Raw genomic sequence first — 20,703 nt, 5'->3', positions numbered from 1 at the left:
TTTACCACAGACGGTCATCTGTCTGCATGGCTGAATTCGGCTAACGACAGTTCGTTTCATCAGGCTGCTAGTGAAACCTCTAACCTGCCCGTGGTTTACTCGGCTCTGTCGATGAGACTGTATCCCACAGCCAGTCCTTCTCTCTCTTTGTCAGCCCGTACAAGGTGAAGGTGCTGCCCACCCATGATGCCAGCAAGGTGCGTGCAAGCGGACCCGGCCTCAACACCACTGGAGTGCCCGCCTCTCTGCCGGTGGAGTTCACCATCGATGCCAAAGATGCAGGCGAGGGACTGCTGGCAGTGCAGATCACTGTGAGTGCTTGGACCACACAAGCATGGAATCAGAGCTGCGATGTTTAGCTAACGCTTTGTTTTCTCCTGAAGGACCCAGAGGGGAAGCCCAAGAAGGCAAATATCCGTGACAACCATGATGGGACCTACCTGGTGTCTTATGTGCCAGACATGACTGGCAGATACACCATTCTCATTAAGTACGGAGGAGACGAGATCCCTTATTCACCCTACCGAATCAGGGCTCTGCCCACCGGAGATGCCAGCAAGTGCACCGTCACAGGTATGTCCAGGACGGGCTGCTGCAGTCATAGACGTTGAGTTTTGTTATTCTACCAACTCAGTCGGCTGTACTGCTGATCAGTGTCTCATCTCAGCAGGAATAATTAGTGAAACATATTGTGTAGAATACTGACACACAATGATTTCCAACATATCTGATTGTTATCAACAGTATATGCCCCACATTTCGACCTGTTGCTATTAAAATCCAGAGTTCCTGCAGGCGGGAGAGGTCAAAGGGTTTTTACTCAGAGCCACAAAACGTTTCTCTCCTCTCTCTCGTGCAGGAATAGTTGCTCGTACAGGATTTTATATATTGCAGAAAATGTTGCACAGTTCTTTGAGCGGTGCAGATTTACAAATGGGTAAATACTTACAAATGCGTCTACAGAACACAAGGATTGAGCGCTCGGCGTGTCTTTGAACTGAAGAGTCAGGATCTGGTATTTAAAGTCGAGCGTTGAGGAAGTTCCAGTTTAATCAGTCAGCTGTAATCACATGCAGAGCTTCTGGTTCTGAAAGCGAAGCTTGAATGTTTTCTAACAGCCAGGTAGGACTACCTGCTTTGGTTCTTTAAGTCACCTGATGCATGACATCAGTGAGTTTGAGCTCAGATGATAGAAATCCTGTTTTTGGTTTTTATGAATTAGTCAAACATACATGAATGAGACACTCTTTGGTTAACTACAATGGCAACGATTGAAAGTCTTCCTACCCACCCACACCTGAGGGCTCACGGACATTTGGCTCCACAGATGATTATGTGAGTGGTTTGTTGGAGGTCATGTGATCTAGAGTGCCTCTCAGTGTACCTGCAGCTCGTATCTCATCAGTTTTTTTTTTTTTTGTTTTTTTTTTTGTGCATTGGTATGTGGCATTTCTCACGCTGTGCTCCTCAGTTGCACCCTGCACACTCCTACTCAGCCCGGCCACCCACCCACCCCCACACACACACACACACACACACACACACACACACACACACACACACACACACACACACACACCGCCCCGCTTCACACTCCCCCACCGTTTGTTTCATCCAACTGTTTGGAGCACAGTTATTGCCACCCGTCACCTCCACCCCACCTGACTGTCTTTTATTTGTCACTTTTCTCTGGCTCCCTCGCTTCTCACCGTTCCTACTTTCAGTCTCAATCGGCGGTCACGGTTTAGGTAAGCCTTTTTATCATGTAGAGGACCTTCTGTTGTCTTTTTCTCAGCATGGAGGATAGTGGCACCAGCTTTCAACAGGACATCCCATCCTTTTGCTTGTTTCTCTTCTATATTTCACTTTCCCAGACTTTTTTTTTTTTTTTTTTTTTTCCTCCCCCGCCTTCCATCTCATTTTACGCTTCCTCTCTCATAACTGTGTCTCCATTTTATATTGGACAAACTAATGGACTAACAGAGTAGGTAGAAAGGCATGGTGGAATGGCACTCTGGCTAATCTAGCTTTCTGTTCATACATGGAAACTGTAACTGTTATTGGTAACAATATATGAGCGATGGTAATAACATGACTAGATTCAGCTTTAACCTGGTCTTCTGGTTGTGGAATGTGCATGCTGAATGTTGCGTCTGGCAGTGCGTTTGTCTGTGTAAGAAACGACTTAATGCATTTTTTGATTTTTATTTTCATTTTTTTTTTTTATCTGAAGGTGCCGGTGTTGGCCCAACTATCCAGATTGGCGAACAGACGGTTATCACGGTGGACGCCAAGGCTGCCGGAAAAGGCAAGGTGACGTGCAGCGTCTGCACGCCAGAGGGGGCGGAGCTTGACGTGGACGTGGTTGAAAATGAGGACGGCACATTCGACATCTTCTACACGGCGCCACAGCCTGGAGAGTATGTGATCTGCGTCCGCTTTGGAGGGGAGCACATCCCTAACAGTCCGTTCCAAGTCACGGTGAGTGATCTGCACGTGTAAGCCTGCTCTGCTAGAATCTCATGAAAACTTCTCAGTGTCAGATACAGTTATCAAGAATGACCCTCAACTTGGAGAAGCAGAGTTCAGTCTTAAGCTGCATCCACAGTGAAAGCAGGCTGCAGCTTGAAGCTGGTGACGCGAGAATACAAAGTCACCGACATGAGACGATTATGGGCGAGATAACTGACAGGAAGTGGGCCCAAGATAAACTGTCCTCAAATTCTAGGCAAGCAATTTAAGTGAGCACTAATAAGGGCTGTCCAAGTTAACGTGTTAGTGTGGATTAATCCGTCATCACGATGAAATTTATTTTATTGCAATTAACCCATCTGGAGTGCAGAATCACTCAGAATCCCTGAAATGTTTCTGTCGACACATTTCAGGCAGTTTGTCCAAAGGTTGTGCGTTAGTCGAGCCCTGCTGCTAGTAAGAGTGACAGAAACCACCGACTGAAGAAAACTCATACACAGTCCGAGATTCCAAAGCCCTGATTTAATGTTTTAAAGTCACACATGTTGTGTTGCTGTGGAAGTGGGTCCAAAAAGCAGCTTTGGTCAGTATAGGCAGAGTGTAAGCACGTTCTGTTTTTCCGGCTACAAAGGTGGACGTGGGAGCTTTTATAGGACAATGAGGTGCAGCTTTTGTCACACCTGTATTGGCTTCATTTGTCATTGCTCAGCCCCTTCATACTGACTGAGTACTCTCAGTAAGATGGTGTAGAGGGGCGGGGCCTTTATGAGGACAGATTTTAAATTCAAATGAGCAGCAGCTGATGTAGACGTGGTAAGAATTACAAGTTGATGCAGAGTGTTTGTGTTGCTCGTCGGTACAGTAACTACTGAGCTGGTTGTTTACCAGCAGTTACAGGTTTGTCAGAGCCCTGGACCACAGATGCTTTCAACTACTTCCCCTACAGAGGCTTTGGTCCTGACGCCTGCAGCCGTTTCTCTAAATCACTTTGACTGCCGTTTTAATCCGCTCCAATGCCTTATCTTTTTCACTCTCTCAATTCCCTCCACCATCCCTACCTACACCCTCCAGGCACTGGAAGGAGCTCCATCAGACCAGCTCATGCAACAGAGCCAAATGCCCCAGTACTACAGTCAACAGCCCTGGGTATCTAAATCCTCAGCCTCCAGTCTCTCGGCCTTCTCGGCTTCAGTTTTGCTTCTCCCTGTTGTCCCTTTGTCGTCTATGGTGCACATGGTCTCCTTTCATCATTGTCTGCTGTGTCTCATTGCAGGTGTTTCATCACTGAGAGGGTGCTTTCTCTCGTTTCTCTCTCCAAACAGGATGCCAGGGACACATGGACTGTTCAGCAGAGCTGCATAATGTTAAAGTTCAGGGTCCAAAGCCTACTGTATGAGCTAAACAGTGGTTTCCTTCGTAGCATGGGACCAAATTATATATTTACTCAAGCATTATGCAGCCCTTGTGGACAGTGCTCCATGTCGACCTGGCTTCAGAGGGAAAAAGGCCATTTTGAAAATCCTAAATTTGGCCGTCCCAGCTACTCCACGTTTTTCAAAATGGCTTCCCGATGTTTTGTCCCCATCCTGCTCTTGCAGCTTGTCCGTACCATCATCCTGACCACAGTCGCCATTATCATTCCATCTCATCGTCTCATCCTCTGTTCATTGTTGGCGTTTTCCTCTTCCATCCCGCACTGTGTTCACTTTGTGTGACATGTTGTCACTATAACCAGAACGGTTGCCACAATCTCTTAACAACCTGTGATCTGACTGGTGCACTCTGTCTCTCAGGCAACAGACCGACCAATGGGAATGAACGGGCTGGATGTGGCAAGTCTGAGACCGTTTGACCTGGTGATTCCATTCACCATCCAGAAAGGAGAGATCACAGGTAACGTCTCCTTTATAAACGCGTAATTTGATCATAGTGATGTGTGTGTGTGTCATTGTGTGTGTCATTGTGTTGTCCTCTGCTTCAGGTGAGGTCCGAATGCCATCGGGCAAAGTGGCTAAGCCTGACATCACAGACAACAAAGATGGCACGGTTACTGTCAAGTACGCTCCCACAGAGGCCGGCCTGCACGAGATGGATATCAAATACGACGGCATCCACATCCCTGGTATCTGCACACATTTAGGACTGTGTGGGCTCTAAAGTGCACTGAGAAGATGGTTTGGACGTGCGACACTAACCGCTCTGTCTGCCAACAGGAAGTCCCTTGCAGTTCTACGTGGATTACATGAACAGTGGTAATGTCAGTGCCTATGGGCCTGGCCTTATCCACGGGACTGTCAACAAGCCAGCCGTCTTTACTGTTAACACCAAAGATGCTGGAGAAGGTGGGTAACAGTTACACCTGTGGAGTGCAATTATATTGGCTATGACTTACCTGCCGCCTCAGATTTGAACACATGTGACGCCCGCTGATCATCTTTGTAGGGGGTTTGTCTCTGGCCATCGAGGGTCCGTCCAAGGCTGACATCAGCTGTGTGGACAACCAGGACGGAACCTGCACCGTGTCTTACCTGCCAGTGCTGCCGGGAGACTACAGCATCCTTGTTAAATACAATGACAAGCACATCCCAGGCAGCCCCTTCTCTGCTAGGATTACTGGTAACTCTTTCTACATCAGAGTAGACATCCATGCAGCCCACACACTACAGTAACGTAGTTCCTCCCTTCCTGCTGGATCCAGAGATGTTCCAAGACTACATGCCTGGAAACTGAAACGATAAAAATCCAGTTAATTTAGCAAGGATACGTGTGTGTGAGCCGACAACAGCAGCGTTGCTGTTAACACGTTTTTATTGGCTTTCCCACTGCTCCTGTAGCACACACCACCCTCTCCTCCAGTCAGGTGTGGGTCGGCCTCCCCTGAACCCACTGCTCCACCCCCTCCCCTGCAGCTGAGCCACAAACCGCACCCACACACACACACACACACACACACACACACACACAAAAAATGATAGAAAAAGTGCATTTATGCCATTAGCGTGTGCCCTAACAATCACTACTGCATCTCTAGGTGACGATTCGATGAGGATGTCCCATCTGAAGGTGGGCTCGGCTGCAGATATTCCACTGGACATTGGAGAGCTCGACCTCAGCCAGCTGACAGCCTCTCTTACAACACCCTCAGGGCGAGAGGAGCCCTGCCTGCTGAAGATGCTGCGTAACGGTCACGTTGGTGAGTGTGTGTCTAAGTTTGCTAAACAATGAGTCATCAGAATATTTTATGGTTCCCTAAGTATAACTGGGGGGATGAAACTGGCTGCATGCTGGTTGGTGCGTTGTTAACCCTCCTCTGTCTGTCTTAGGAATATCCTTTGTTCCCAAGGAGATTGGCGAGCACCTTGTTAACATCAAGAAGAACGGTCGTCATATTCCCAGCAGCCCAATTTCTGTAATGATCAAGCAGTCAGAGATTGGTGACGCGAGCCGTGTGCGTGTGAGTGGACAGGGGCTGAGCGAGGCCAGGACCTTTGAGCCTGCAGAGTTCATCATCGACACTCGTGATGCAGGTATATGCTCAGTGAAAGCATAGATGCTGTCATTTTATTTTTACACATTCATATTTGTCATGCTCATCTTTGCTGCATTAGGCTACGGTGGCCTGAGCCTCTCCATTGAAGGCCCCAGCAAAGTGGACATTAACACTGAGGACCAGGAGGATGGCACCTGCAAGGTCACCTACTGCCCCACTGAACCAGGAAATTACATCATCAACATCAAGTTTGCTGACCAACATGTGCCAGGTGCTTACATGAAACAGTCGGATTACAGAGGAGGCACATGTTTTGGTTTTGTAAAAGTGAATTTGTTCATGTGTATACACAGGAAGTGCTTTCACGGTGAAGGTAACAGGGGAGGGCAGAATGAAGGAGAGCATCACCAGGAAGAAGAGGGCAGCATCGGTTGCAAACGTTGGCAGCCAGTGTGACCTGAGCCTGAAGATCCCAGGTGAGACGAGCAGGAACTCGTATTTAATTCTCCATCTGTGCTTGGGTGTAAAGGGGGAGGTTACAGCCTTCTCACGGTTAGGTTCTCTTATGCAGCTGACGCTAGGTGATCCTCATGTTTGTATGTCTACATCTGTGCGTCCTCAGAGATCAGCATAGCGGACATGACCGCTCAGGTGACCAGCCCCTCTGGTCAGGTTCACAAGGCTGACATCATGGAGGGAGAGAATAACACCTACTGCATTCGTTTTGTGCCCACTGAGACCGGTGTGCATACAGTGTGTGTGAAATACAACGGCGTGCATGTGCCTGGGAGCCCGTTCCAGTTCACTGTCGGCCCCCTGGGTGAGGGTGGCGCTCACAAAGTGCGTGCTGGAGGGCCAGGCCTGGAGAGAGCGGAGGCTGGAGTACCAGGTTGGTGTGGTGTCTGGGTTGTGAGTGCAGAATCCAGTGTGTAATTTTACACTGTATAGCTAACTCTGTTTTGGCATGTGTGTGTGTGTAGCGGAGTTCAGCATCTGGACGCGGGAGGCTGGGGCCGGAGGGCTCAGTATTGCTGTGGAGGGGCCAAGCAAGGCCGAAATCGCCTTTGAGGACCGCAAGGACGGCTCCAGTGGGGTTTCCTACATCGTGCAGGAGCCTGGTGAGAAGAGACAGAGCCTGTGCTGCACACTGAATCACATTTCTAGTTTAGTGTGGTTTTATGCTTCAGTCGTACTCTGACCCTGGTCCTCATATGAGTGCGTGCGTGTGCATGTCGTCCTGTCACTGTTTTGTGCTTAAGTGACACTCTCACTGACTGATGGTTCCCCGTGTAGGTGACTACGAGGTGTCGATCCGCTTCAACGACGAGCACATCCCCGACAGCCCCTTCATCGTCCCCGTGGCTTCGCCGTCAGACGATGCCCGCCGACTCACTGTTGCCAGTCTTCAGGTGAGGCTCTGAGACACGCACACATCCGTATGCACACACCACCAGGCCACAGTACACCGCATTGCAGCAGCAGAGTGTTGGTGACTTTTGTGCTAGATCATATGTAAAGAGACCAGCCTTTTATTTCTTTTTACTGTAGCAGCTCGGTGAGGGTTTTTGTTTTTATGTTTTGAGCGTGGATACCTCTGACGGCAAGTCAGCTGTAGTGGTTTGTTTTGCATGCACTGGTAGCAAAGGTACAGACATGGGATCACCATCAGCTGCTGCTGCATTGCTGGGCAGTGCAAGGGCTTCTGGGATACGAAAGGACTGTGTGTGTTTCTCGTGCCTCATTCTAAAGGCTCCCAACAGCCTCTCGTCTCTGAAAGTCTTGTGGGCGCTAAAGGGTTAAAGAGGTTTAACATGGGCTGTTCTTCCTGTTCATTCATCCATAGAGCCATGTGTCAGTGTCACATCATCACACGGGCCTTTGTCATCACTGCATACATGCGTGATACCAAGACACTGTGTGGACGTAGACTTTGGGTAGCACGACTCCAAAGTACCTGCTGCTCACTGAAAGCATATCGCGCGTTCTCTAATATATTACAAAATGAATGGTCAGACCACCTACTAGAAGCACTTGCAGGAATCTTCATGTGCACACGGACGTGCACAAGCAAAAATATGATGCATGCACACCTTTTCACTGCACAGCCCTCCTCTTTAGCCTTGTTAGCGACTTCAGGTAAGCTATGTAAGAGTGGTGGTTATGATGTGGTGACCTTTTGCTGACTTGCTGTGGGCGGCAGAGGCATGGGGGTTCATTTTGTCCTTCGATGCAGTGTTTAATTCTGTGAGTGTGTTGTTGAGCAGGAATCGGGTCTGAAGGTGAACCAACCAGCGTCATTTGCTGTCAGCCTTAACGGAGCAAAGGGTGCGATTGATGCCAAGGTCCACAGCCCGTCAGGAGCGCTGGAGGAGTGCTGCGTCACTGAGATTGACCAAGGTAACCTCAGGAAAACCAACCCTAACCCAATCAAAGCACTTGCTAAGCCGATGTGATGTGTTACACACTGATCTGCCTTCTGTTTGATAGATAAATATGCAGTCAGGTTCATCCCCAGAGAGAATGGTCTCTATCTGATTGATGTGAAGTTCAATGGAAGTCACATCCCTGGTAGTCCGTTCAAGATTCGAGTCGGAGAGACCGGCCAGGCCGGAGACCCTGGGATGGTGTCTGCATACGGACCAGGACTGGAGGGAGGCACCACAGGTAGCACTTTCACCCTGAGTGCAAATCAATGAAATTCCTTTGCCTGTTTGATGTCCCCTATATCCTGCCTGTCATGTGTCATTTACCTCCAGGAACATCATGTGAATTTGTGGTGAACACGAGCAACGCAGGGCCCGGGGCTTTAGCGGTCACCATCGACGGGCCTTCCAAGGTGAAGATGGACTGTGTGGAGTGTCCCGAGGGTTACAGGGTCACGTACACCCCGATGGCACCCGGCAACTATCTCATCTCCATCAAGTATGGCGGTCCTTACCACATTGTGGGAAGCCCCTTCAAGGCCAAGATCACTGGTGAGGAGGAATATTTTCATCATTATTTTATTAAATGTAAAATACTGTAATGCCTTCAGCTTTAACTCACACTCTTCCTCTCTGTCTTCTAGGTTCCAAGCTTGTGTCCAGCCACAGTATGCATGAAACCTCCTCTGTTACTGTAGACCCTGTGACCCGTGCCATCAGCTGTTCTCAGCAGGGCGCTCCTATCCAATCCGATGCCAGCAAGGTTGTGGCTAAGGGCCCAGGCCTGACAAAGGGCTTCATTGGTCAGAAGAACAACTTCAGCGTTGACTGCAGCAAAGCAGGTGTGTAAAGCTAGGATATGCATGAACAGAACACGGGTCAAAGCGCCATTCAGGATCAGATGTTGTATTTTGTGGTAAAGTCGTAAGTATGACAATAGAAAATCCTGCGGTGTGGCAGAGCTTTCATATGAGCTGCTTTCACTTGACATTTAATCTGTTCATGCAAATGGACATCTGAAGGAAGGCCCGTACTGCCAGCACTCAGCGATGGTAGTTTGGTGAAGCTGTTGTCAGGACTCGTCTCTGAGGAATGGCTGTGCTTGTTTTAGCAACGCAACATTGGAGGAATTGTCCACACCTTTCAGCAGTGTGGCTGCTTCTGCACGACACGCTCTGGGGCTGATTCTGATCTGATGCAATCACTCACCTGATAACATCTTTTGCAGGTCGTAACATGCTCTTGGTTGGCGTGGACGGTCCTAAGGTCCCATGTGAGGAGATCCTTGTGAAACATCTGGGCAACCGCATGTACAACGTGAGCTACCAGCTCAAGGAAAAGGGAGAGTACATCCTGGTGGTGAAGTGGGGCGACGAGCACATCCCCGGCAGCCCCTACCACATCACAGTTTAAAAAAATAAAAAAGCAAAAATCCAGCTCTGCAGATTAGAATTGTACCACTGTTTAAAACTACGTTCTCCAGTTTAAGCCATCATTGTGTACAGCTCCACGTCCCTCCCATGTTACTAATGACTTCATCAGTGTTGCCCTCAGCCAGATTCCAGGATTAGATATTTTAAAATTCCATTCAAAGTTCAGTGCATTGAATATTCCTTTGTCTACAGTCAGTTGCTCCATTTTCTGTTTTCATTCTTCTGCTAAACACATTCAGTAAACTTGGGGACGAGAACGACGCACCTTTTTCATTATTACTGTAAGCTAGCAGTCAGTCGTGCCTTAGGCGATTTTCAGTGGATTTATGAGAAGCTAGTGTAGCGCCAGTAGAGTCTGGCCCCCTGCTTTGGATGGAAGTTACTGTTTACACTGGAGGAGTTACTCTGACATACACACAGTAAATAATGGATTCACTCTGATATGAGCTTCTATGAGAACACACACATGTCTGTTCATTACACCAGAGTGTTCATGATGCTCTGTTACTAACCCAGCTGTTTTACCTGCTGCTAGTGTGATCCAGGTTTAGCCACTGCTGTTCTTAGTAGGGAAGACGCATTTCACAGTAGCTTGCTCGTCATCCCGACACTGCTGCCTGGAAATGCCACTTCCTCGGTTTGGTTTTTTTTTTTTTTTTTTTTTTTTTTTTGTGGAAAGCGTGCCACCAGTAATGGCCATCCATGTCCATTAGGTTGTAAGAACTCTGATAAAGAGCCCGATTCCCTGGCATGAAACGTGAGTGTGCAGTGGCTCACTGCCTTGTATGTTAAAAAGGGAAGTTTCCAAAGTTGTGCTTAACAGAAGGGCTGACAACGACGATGATGGTGTGGTTCATCGCGTCAGAGGGAGTGGACAGATGCTTGTTTTTTTTTTTTTTTTTTTTGTTTTTTTGTTTTTTTTGCTCAGTGTTTTAGATCTCACCAGTTTCCCCTTCAGCAACACCCACCCCTCCCTCCTCCCCTCCCTTTGTCCTTCCATCTCCGCTCTGTCTAATCTGTTTCTGAACAAAAAAAGAATCTTGTCCAAAATAAAAAGGCTTTAAAAATGATTGTAAGACAGTATTTTGATACACAATAAAGTTGTCTAAGTATTTTTCTGTCATTCTAATGGTTGTCTCATTTCTGTACATCCATCAACTCTCTTCCGCTTGTCCATTGTGTCAAAGTAACTGACGATAAAACAAGGAGATTTTAATTTTCGTGTGTGTGTGTGTGTGTGTGTGTGTGTGTTATATTAGGAAGTCACAAGCAAAAGGAGAACACACCATGGCACATTTAAACAAGGACAAATAATTTATTATTGAAGTAAACATCAAACAGACGCTGTCAGTTCAGCTCTAAGGAGCGGGCAATCATAATGAAGTTTGAGTTGTAAGCTGCGATTCATACTTTTGGCCACCAGATGTCACTAAAGAGGCCTGAAACTCTTCGGTGCTTCAGAAGGCTTCACTCGGCCATCACTACATGTTAACACATCAGCCTTGATTAACGCAGAGTAGTTTGGACCCGGAAGCAGGGTTCATACGGCATCACTTAACAACCGGTTAGCTGTTTGGCGGCTGTTGAACTAGTTTTGTGAGATTCTGGCGTTTCTGGCAACATACATTTAGGGTTTAATGGATCGAAATGAGATTATTCAAACTAAAATTTATTTGAATTAGGAAACTGATACTTTTAAACCCATCCCTACAGTAGCGGTTTTTGATATGGGTGGTTGCCCGGGGCATCGTGGTGGGGGGCGGCATTACGGGCATCGGCAAAAAAAATATAAAATTGCTGGTTCTCATGCTCCCTCGACATCAGCCAGCGCATATTGGGAATGGCATAGGCACCGATCGGTTTTCTATCGCCCATTTGCTGGCAGTAAGGACGCCCTCCGTTTGCAAGGTGCGCCTGCTGCTTGTGGCACAGGGAGGAGAGTGCGGGGGATTCTCTGGCTGGCTGGAGCAGCATCTACTAACTAGGGCCGGGTATCGTCACTGATTTCTAGAATCGATTCTGATTCACAAGGTCCCGAATCGATTCGATCCACGATTCGATTAAATTCGATTTGAATATGGGACATTTTGACAGTCAGAAATATAATTCTGATCAGTAAATTTACATATTTTTGTATCTATAAAAAGGAAGCTGGCACACGCAAGACTTTATCAAAGGTGTGAGCGTCACAGCAGAGGCCTTTTTGTCAAAGTAGCTGAAGATAAAACAGAAAAACATGAAGGTTTTCCTGGCCAAAATTATTCTGCAGTACATCAAAAACGAAAGAAAACCATTAATGAACATATGAACATTACCTCTGACATTACAGCGGTTTTATTAGAGACATGGCTAAGTGTTTTGCATTTTGCATAATTTTAAAAAGTTTAAATTTGTTCAGTAATGAACCTCAGAAATTAGGTTTTCTTTTCAGAAGTGTAAACGGGAAAAAAAACAGCGGCAGACAGCGCTGTAAACAACGGTAGAGGTGTGCGTAACAAGCAAGTGAATAATGCAGAAAACAGTACAGAGAAAGAGAGAGAGAGCTGTGCATGAAGTGTGGTGGAAGCAAAACAGTAAAAGTCAGAGGGAATTCATGACGATGTTTATGTGAAGCGTAGTTTGGATCTTCTTTTGCTGCTGGTTCAGTCAGTTTTATTTTTATTGTTTGGAGAGAGATAAAACTAACAGCTTCAGAATCAGCGCAAAAAGGGCGTGAACACAAAGCGCGGACCGGCCGAAACATCAGAATCAGCGAGCTGTCGGCTTTCAGCCCCGACCGTGTCTGTGCCCTCAGGTGAGAAAGTCACATCTCACTGATTCTGATCCGCGGGTCCGCGCTTTGTGTTTGTGTCTTTGTGCAGAATCCATGTTCCTGCTCACATTTACTGTCATAGCTGTTTGGTGGTTGTTAAAATTTTGTGAGATTTCACCTGAGATTCTGTCATTTCGGGCAAAATAAATTTATATTAAAAAAATCGATTCAGGATTTTAATGAATCAATTTCACGTTATCCCAGCCAGAATCGATTTTAATCGATAAATTGATCATAAAAACCCACCCCTACTAATAACCAACTCGCAAAATAAAACAAAATAAAAACAAAACAACAAACACGAAAACACCAGACATTATGATACAGACTTATAATTTTTTGAAATTCTATACCCGAAAAGTGAGCGCGAGAGCCCTCAGTGTGCATGCTCGCTGCTGAAGTCAAAGTAAACTTTATTGTCATCTCCACTACATACAGTCCAGTATATACAGAGAGGACAAGGTTCCAGTTACAGCAGTGCAAGTAAACAAACAGTAAATATAAGAAGAGTAAGAAAATAAATATACACTCTAGGACTGGGGTAAAGGGATCAATAACAATTTAAAATTTATAATTTACAGTTTGATGATTTAAAGTCTCACACAACCCGTCGGGAGGGGGGGGGGCTGCTTCCAAATAGAGCACATATTATTTATAATGTTGTAAATCCAAGCCCATTATGTATTCATGATTTGAATCCTGGGTTGTGTGAAATCCCAGAAATAAACCTTAGACAAAGTGAATCTGTGAACTAAGGTGTAGGTCTATTAGGTTATGTTGTTGCGATCCTCGAGTTGGGGGATTTGTGTTCATACTGTAGTGCAAAATTAAAACCAATGTAAGATGGACAAGAAAAGTTCAAAGCCATCAGGTGCTCAGTTTATAAAAAAGAGAAAAGAAGAGGAGGAGAAGCGAGCAAAAGATACAGGTGAGCAGATGTGTCATTGGATAATGGCAGGTCATCCTGAAACAATCAGAGTCAGAATCAGAATACTTTTCCCTAAGGAAATAATGTGGATCGCCACTGCATCCCTATCCCTTAACCCCCCAAAATCCCATGCAAAACCTTCACCACAAGGTGGCAGTGTTTCAGCAGGATTTTACTGAAGGTGTCCGCGTTAACGCGTTACTGTCCAAGCAAGCACCGAGAGCGCTACAACGTAATGGGAAATTCACAGAGAAACTCGCGGATTCTTCCACTGACCGCTGCGGCACACCTGCACCAGGGTAAACCTGCTCCTGCTTTACAGGTGAAAATAGAGCGACAGGACCGCTAGTCTTTGACTTAATTTATTTTCTGCTGTGTTTTACTTGCATCTATTTGAAAGAGTGAGTGTAAACACAAAAAATATATATATTTTATGTGCTGGAATGTGCAGAAAATAGGTTTAAATATTAAACAAATTTCTTCCAGTAAGAGAATGTTGCATATAGTTAAATTTTTGCTTGATGCATGAAGTTAAAAGATTAAAACTAATAAAACAAGTTTTAAAAAGAGATGTTTCCATTTGATTACATTTTGTATGATGGATTATGTAGAAAAAGTAGAATTGGGCTGAAAGATCTATCACTTTATCACCTATTCAGGTTGTAAATCGTGTTTTTAAAAAGTAACTAAGTAACTAAGTAATTAATTACTTTTGAATATAAGTAATCAGTAAAGTAATGGGATTACTTTTTGGGGGAAGTAATCAGTAATTAGTTACTGATGACTTTTTTCAAGTGACCAACACTGCTTATTGCTAACTATTCTAAAACGGTAGTCTCTTCTGGCTCTCAGAATAAGTTGGTTATGTATAATAGTAACATAATTTTGAAAAAGCCAAATACCAGCTTGAATAATATTGGACAGACTGGATACTTACTATGGTTCCCATTTTGTAGTTCAAAGTGGTCTTATGCCAAAATAAAGCCACGCCCTGTTTTTACCTCTAACAAAATACTTTGAGGACTGACATTGTAGCTGTTTATTTGCATTCTTCTGATAGTTTAACTTTATAAAGTTAAACTATCAGAAGAACACCACTGCAATCGGGAAATATTTAGGTATTAATGTTTCTCCCAAGCTTGCAGATCTAACTAAATTAAACCATATCCCACTTTTAAAGAAGGTAGAAGGCGATCTGGCTAGATGGAAATGTCTACCCATATCACTCATGGGAAGGGTTGCCGCTATAAAAATGATAGTCTTACCAAAATTAAATTATTTATTCTCAATGATCCCAATCAACCGCCACAAGATTGGTTCAGATCTCTAGATTCATGTATGTCCAAATTCCTTTGGAAAAATAAACCCCCACGTATAAGCTTAAAAACACTACAAAAGACCAAGGATAAAGGAGGATTAGAACTACCTAACTTTCAGCACTACTTCTTAGCCAACAGGCTTCAGTTTATCTCAGGATGGCTAAAACATACCCTCTTAGATGAACCTTGGCTAGATGTAGAACAAGCACTTTGCAATCTAGAGATTTCAGATCTACCATTTATCAGCTCAAACATCCAACGACATGAATGCTTTAAAAGCATCAGCATCAGCTCTTCTCTGACAGCATGGTGGGAGTTTCTAAAATTGACGGAGTCTTCATTAATCCCATGCAAACGTACACCTATCTGGAACAACCCTGACATATTACAAAATAATAATATGATAAACTTTTCAGATTGGAGTGGTAAAGGAATCAAATATTTAGAACATATACTAGAAGGAACAGAATTTATTTCATTTGACAGATTAGTTACACAATATGGGATCAACAAGAAAAGATTTTTAGAATATCAACAAAAATTAAATCCATAGTAAAAAAGAAATTTAAACCGGGTCAAGTTGAACTACAAACACCACCAAGTGTGGTTCAATTTCTTACTCTTAAAACCCCCAAATTACTATCCAAAATATACAGAATGCTTTCTAAAACAGATGAATCAATATCACTTCCTATTGCAAAATGGGAAGCGGATTTATCAGTTAACTTAGACCTAAACTTCTGGTCTCAGATTTGCTTAAAAACCTTTCATCTAATTAGAAATCCCAGTCTTCAATTAATTCAATACAAAATATTACATAGAGTGCACTATACTGGTCATCGGATGTTCAAGATGGGCTTTACGTCTACCAACAACTGCTCACACTGTCAAACCAATTCACCGGACAATTATATCCACGCTCTTTGGTTCTGTCCACCAGTTCAGAGGTTTTGGCGCGAGATATGTGAGGACTTATCGAAGTGTCTGAAATGTAAGTGATAATGTCACTACAGATAAGAATATAGCCCATATGGTTTTCACTGCCCTATGCATAGCCAAGAAAACAGTCCTCATGAACTGGAAAAATAAAAATAATCTTAATTCTAACCAATATAGAAATTATCTATTAGATTACATTAGTCTCGATACAGCCTCTGCCACCACATCAGATCAATTGCTCTAGGCTCCTTTGATTAGCTCCATCACCTAGTGGAGGTGGGGGGTCATAGTTTGGTCCCACCTTCGCTGTTGTGATTGGTGTGGGGGTAGGGACAGGCTTAGGGCGTCGGGGGGTTCCCCAGGAGCATTTTCCTTGGGGGCCTCAACCCGGGGTAGCGTTCATGGCCTATTAGGGGCTCTGTTGGCTCTTAGGTGACGGTTTCCTCGTGGCTGCGTGCAGCGGGGCTAGGGGAGGGTCTGTGCTGACGGACATGGGTTACTGACCTGGTAGCCTGGCTGCCCCTGGGTGGGTCCGGGACGGGCGTGAGGTTCTGGAGGCGCTCCGTCTCTGGGCTGGGGCCCTGGCCGGGCCTCGGGGGCTTGGGTCCTGGTTGGTGTGTTGCCGGGGTTGTATGCGGGTATCTGTATGGGGGCCCGGCCCTGGCGCAGGGAGCCGCCAGTGTATCGATCCACCTGGGGGGCTTTTCAACTGGTGGGGGAGGTTGTTACACCTTGCAGGAGCTCTCCTCTCTTCAGGAACTCTCTCTGCAGGAGGGGGAGATACAGGAGAGGTGGAGGAAGATCTCAGCCTGGGCGTCTATTGCCTTGTGTAGTCTGGAAGATGAGTGGATGACGGGGTGGGTACAGTTTTCTCTGTGGTGGTGTCAGGTGGGCTGTCACAGGCTCTGTCCATCCGGACCGGGGCCCCCTTTCCCTGGCGGGTTGCGGAGTATGGGGGTGCCTACTGGGGTCAGCGGGGGAGCTGGCCCCAGGGAGGGGTCACTTGCCCCTCCCTTCCTTCCCTCCCCATCTCCAGCTGCCTCCCTCTTCCCACTCCACCACAATCACCCACACATGCAGGGCCTTGGGGTAAAGGTGTGTCACCAGGGTGCTGTCAATGTCACAACTTAGACATTCACATTACTCACACTCTCATAACACATACATATAGGATCTTGGGGGTGGGCACGCTACACGAACTCCAAAAGACCATCAGGGTGTACACCTCACCCCTGGTGTTGTTGCCCACCTCTCAATTTTAAATACACGTAGACACTGAGGGCTATCAGGAGGGGGTATGCGCTTACCTGCTGCTCTCTGGCAGGTAGCTCCATGCCCTCCTGGGTTTTAAATGCACCTTAGAACACACATGCATCAACACTACATATGAGCGGGTGGAGGGAGGTTTTGGAGTCTTCTCTCACCCCCGTTCTCTGGGGGCTAGGAGGAGGAGTTGGCCGTCCGACTAGGGTCTGGAGTGTGGGGCCTGCATGCTGCTGCGGAGTCGGGGTGGTCTGCTTCTCCCCCACCACCGCAGGGAAAAAGGGTAACACCACCTGGGTCTGGGTGCAGTTTCCCCCTCCAGGGGCAAGGGTACCTAGACCCGGTTCTTAGAGTACGCTTGGGGAGTGTGATTGTGTGTACAGTAGCTGTGTCCCAAAACGTCGGCTGCATCCTTCGGAGGACCCGGCCTTCGCGGTCTACGTGGGCCGGGTCCTTCAAAGACCGAGAAGGCTGGAAGTGTGAGGCTGTGAAATGGGATGATCTAGCCTTCAGATTTGCGTCACCGCTGTCTCGGTGGAGTCTAATAAACTTGCCGTCTGCTCCTTGCTATCTAAAATATAACAGGACACTGGCGTAAATTCTCGATCGTCTCACACTTCTGTTTAACGTTTATTCAGCTGTGTGAAGATGCCGGAGGAACCCACTCGATGGATTAATAAAGTTTTATTTAATCTAATAATCTAATAACTTTGATCTCAGCCAAACCGATTTATTCCAGAACAAATAAAACACCCAAAAAAGGCAAACAATTACATTTTTAACTTATCTGAGTGACTTACGGTATATCATGTTTAACCTGAGTAGCGAAAGAGCGGGGGTCTGAAAACGAAGCCGGGAGTCCGCTGCTCTCGCCGGCTGGAGTGACCATTGAACCCCCTGGCTTGCTATCGAGCTGGTGGGTAACAGACGTCTCCAAAAACGTTGGCACACTTCTGCAAATATGCGATGTCTTGATAAACCAAGCAGATATTTGTAATTTACACAGCTACTTTCTTGCCTTAAAATATGTTAAAAGTTTATTTTGTGGCCCAGAAAGATTAATAAGAGTAATTTTAAAATTTAGTAGCGGCTGCCATTGTTGTCAGCTGAAATTTGGCTGGGCTATGAATTCTGGGATATGGTGGGCCACGAAGGACACACCCGACCCATCCTTCAAATTCGGGGAAATGAAGGACGCATTTGTTGGCCGCATTTGAAGGAGTTGACGAATTGGGACAGCCTTCGTCGCCTGGCTGTGACGTAATCGGCCTTCAAATGCGGCCTCCGGAGGATGCAGCCGACGTTTCGGGACACAGCTATAGTCTCTCTATGTCTGTCGGTTGAGTGTTGAGTAATTGCATATGAGAGCATGAGGGTGGGAATGGATGTTTGTATCTGTGTGTGCCTGTATGTCTGTGTCTATATGTCAGGTTGGGTATCAGACGCCACCTCTCCTGGGACATCTCAGGCCCTCTAAGGCAGGGGTGCTCACACTTTTTCCGCATGTGAGCTACTTATAAAATGACCAAGTCAAAATGATCTACCCACTACAAAAATCCAAAACATATACTTATTTATAAATATATTGAGGATTCTTTATATCTACAATGTATATACATGCATAACCGCAATATCCAATATTTCACAACACAATTAACTATGTAAATTTTTTGTCATTACCTGAGTTTACTCTGATGACTTGCACTGAATTGAATCAGCCAGGGATGCATAGTCCGGACAGTAGCTGCTGACGGCCAGGTTTAAGAGAAAAAACCGAGAGCTAAAAATTGGAGTTAACTCGCTGACTAGCTTGTCAGTTTTACTACACTTCGCGCCGCTGTTTGCGCATGCGCAGCGACCTAAGCGTCAGAAAAAATCTGCTGTCATCTGACTGGCTTCCCTGTATCAATCAAGTGACGGGATGGATGATAGGCTGGCATCTATTTTTTTTTAATACCATGCGATCTACCAATACTACCTTTGCGATCGACTGGTCGATCGCGATCGACGTATTGAGCACCCCTGCTCTAAGGTATGGAGGCCTATCTCCCCCCACCACTTCCCCTGCCAGTGGCAGACGCCCTCAGACATCGGTGCATTGGTGGTTCTTTGTGTCCGGGGATGGGCGTCCAGGTACACACCGGCTCACTCCTTGGTGGCCGCTTATCGGGGCCTGGAGCCTGGGGCTCGCTCGGGCCACTTCGGAGGTGGGGTGCCCTCGGCCTCTCGGTCTGGGGCTCGGTCACTCTGGCACAGCTGGCTGCCGGCGGAGCTCACGGGCGCGTCACTGCAACCCCCCCTGGCTTCTGCTCCGCGGCTGCTGAGTGACCCCTCATCTGGGACTCTCCTCAGCTCTTTCTGGGACAGTGGCGCGGCTGCCCCTCTGTTGGTCTTCCTTGGTCTCTTGTGTTCTGGGGGCCTCTGGATGTCTGGAGTTTTGATCTCCTCCATACCTGCTTCATGCCCTGGTGGACGGGGCTGTGGCTCCCCACACCCTCTAGCAGATCATTACATGAAGCAACCTTTTAAAAACGAACGCATCCATGCTCACAGGTGTACACATGGGTGCTCACACACACAAATTACACCCTTTTTGGCTCCTACCTCAAAGCACACTGTGCGCTGTCGATATTACGTGCTGCACAATAATGTTTAATATTTAGCATTTACTGTTATATTCCCATATATCATCGTGATGTTGTTTATTGTATTGCTCTCGTTTTCTTCTGCTTGTTTTCTTTTTTCTTTCTCAACAGGTGATCCAGGTGATTGATATATGTATTTTTTTTGTCTGCTTATTTAGTTGGTTTTTGTTTTTTTGCCCTTTATCCCCGTCCCTCTTCTCTGCTGTTTTTCCCCCTCTTCCTTTCTCCCTTTTCTTTTCCTCATTCAAGTCTGTCCCGTATCTAGCAAGTGAAAATAAAAAAAATTCATAAAATAAACAATAAATGGTGAATCAAATAGACCATTACGGCAAGGCTGGGATGGTCAATTTGGTAAAGTAAATCCGTTGGGCATCTTTCCTCACCTTTAGACAATAATTCTGATGGCAAAAGAGCCAAACAGGACAGGCAAAAAAACAAAAAAACAAAAAACGAGTGCGGGGGAGAGTGCACAGCAAAATCTCCAGTGTTAAATTAACACTAGAGAGTGTCTATATGGGTCCACACCTCTGAGTGTAAAATACAACACTGTTGAGTGTTAAATTAACACTTTTGACAGTGTTATATGTTTAAAAGTAACCTAGTCAGTTTTGAAGATTAACAATGGCTAACACTGAGCAGTGCTGATTTTCTAACACTGGAATATTTCTAACATTTTGAGTTATTTTCCAGTGTTAGAAATAACTCTCAGTAATGCCACAGTGATCATTTGATATATGGACCTGCAGCGGAGTTTAGGTCCAGACACGGCTAGTGACGTCAGACTGAACAACCGGATTGTAAACATCGCAGGTGGCTCTACCAGCATACCAGCACCACGTGACAGCTTTGTGCTGTTGAAACTGGGAAGTGCCGAAATTTACTGAAACGTACAAACAAATGGGGGGAAAGCATGTAAGGCAAATACAGCTGTACACTTCCGACAGTTAGCTTGAAAGGCAATATTATGGTATGACCATCT

General features: G+C 46.1%; 1 protein-coding gene across 3 annotated transcripts in view; it reads left to right on the top strand.

The window, feature by feature from the left end:
- flna (filamin A, alpha (actin binding protein 280)) overlaps positions 1 to 10,947 on the top strand; it is a 43,677-nt gene extending 32,730 nt beyond the window's left edge. The window contains exons 29-49 of one of the 3 annotated variants that reach the window (XM_082517495.1): positions 155 to 311; positions 384 to 573; positions 1,725 to 1,748; positions 2,234 to 2,481; positions 3,544 to 3,618; positions 4,266 to 4,365; positions 4,454 to 4,594; positions 4,686 to 4,814; positions 4,915 to 5,088; positions 5,504 to 5,665; positions 5,796 to 5,999; positions 6,081 to 6,233; positions 6,316 to 6,438; positions 6,585 to 6,851; positions 6,943 to 7,080; positions 7,256 to 7,371; positions 8,227 to 8,359; positions 8,450 to 8,626; positions 8,719 to 8,937; positions 9,030 to 9,227; positions 9,614 to 10,947. In XM_082517495.1, coding sequence (XP_082373621.1) covers positions 155 to 311; positions 384 to 573; positions 1,725 to 1,748; positions 2,234 to 2,481; positions 3,544 to 3,618; positions 4,266 to 4,365; positions 4,454 to 4,594; positions 4,686 to 4,814; positions 4,915 to 5,088; positions 5,504 to 5,665; positions 5,796 to 5,999; positions 6,081 to 6,233; positions 6,316 to 6,438; positions 6,585 to 6,851; positions 6,943 to 7,080; positions 7,256 to 7,371; positions 8,227 to 8,359; positions 8,450 to 8,626; positions 8,719 to 8,937; positions 9,030 to 9,227; positions 9,614 to 9,798 — 3,313 coding nt within the window. In that variant the 3' untranslated portion in view covers positions 9,799 to 10,947. The remainder of the gene's footprint in view (positions 1 to 154; positions 312 to 383; positions 574 to 1,724; positions 1,749 to 2,233; positions 2,482 to 3,543; positions 3,619 to 4,265; positions 4,366 to 4,453; positions 4,595 to 4,685; positions 4,815 to 4,914; positions 5,089 to 5,503; positions 5,666 to 5,795; positions 6,000 to 6,080; positions 6,234 to 6,315; positions 6,439 to 6,584; positions 6,852 to 6,942; positions 7,081 to 7,255; positions 7,372 to 8,226; positions 8,360 to 8,449; positions 8,627 to 8,718; positions 8,938 to 9,029; positions 9,228 to 9,613) is intronic. The other 2 variants (XM_082517496.1, XM_082517497.1) reach the window with 2 other exon arrangements.
- Positions 10,948 to 20,703: the final 9,756 nt, after the last annotated feature.

This window comes from Aulonocara stuartgranti (assembly GCF_965226115.1).
Source record: "Aulonocara stuartgranti genome assembly, chromosome: 20".
Classification (NCBI taxonomy): domain Eukaryota; kingdom Metazoa; phylum Chordata; class Actinopteri; order Cichliformes; family Cichlidae; genus Aulonocara; species Aulonocara stuartgranti.
This window is presented reverse-complemented; position numbering and strand designations above follow the sequence as displayed.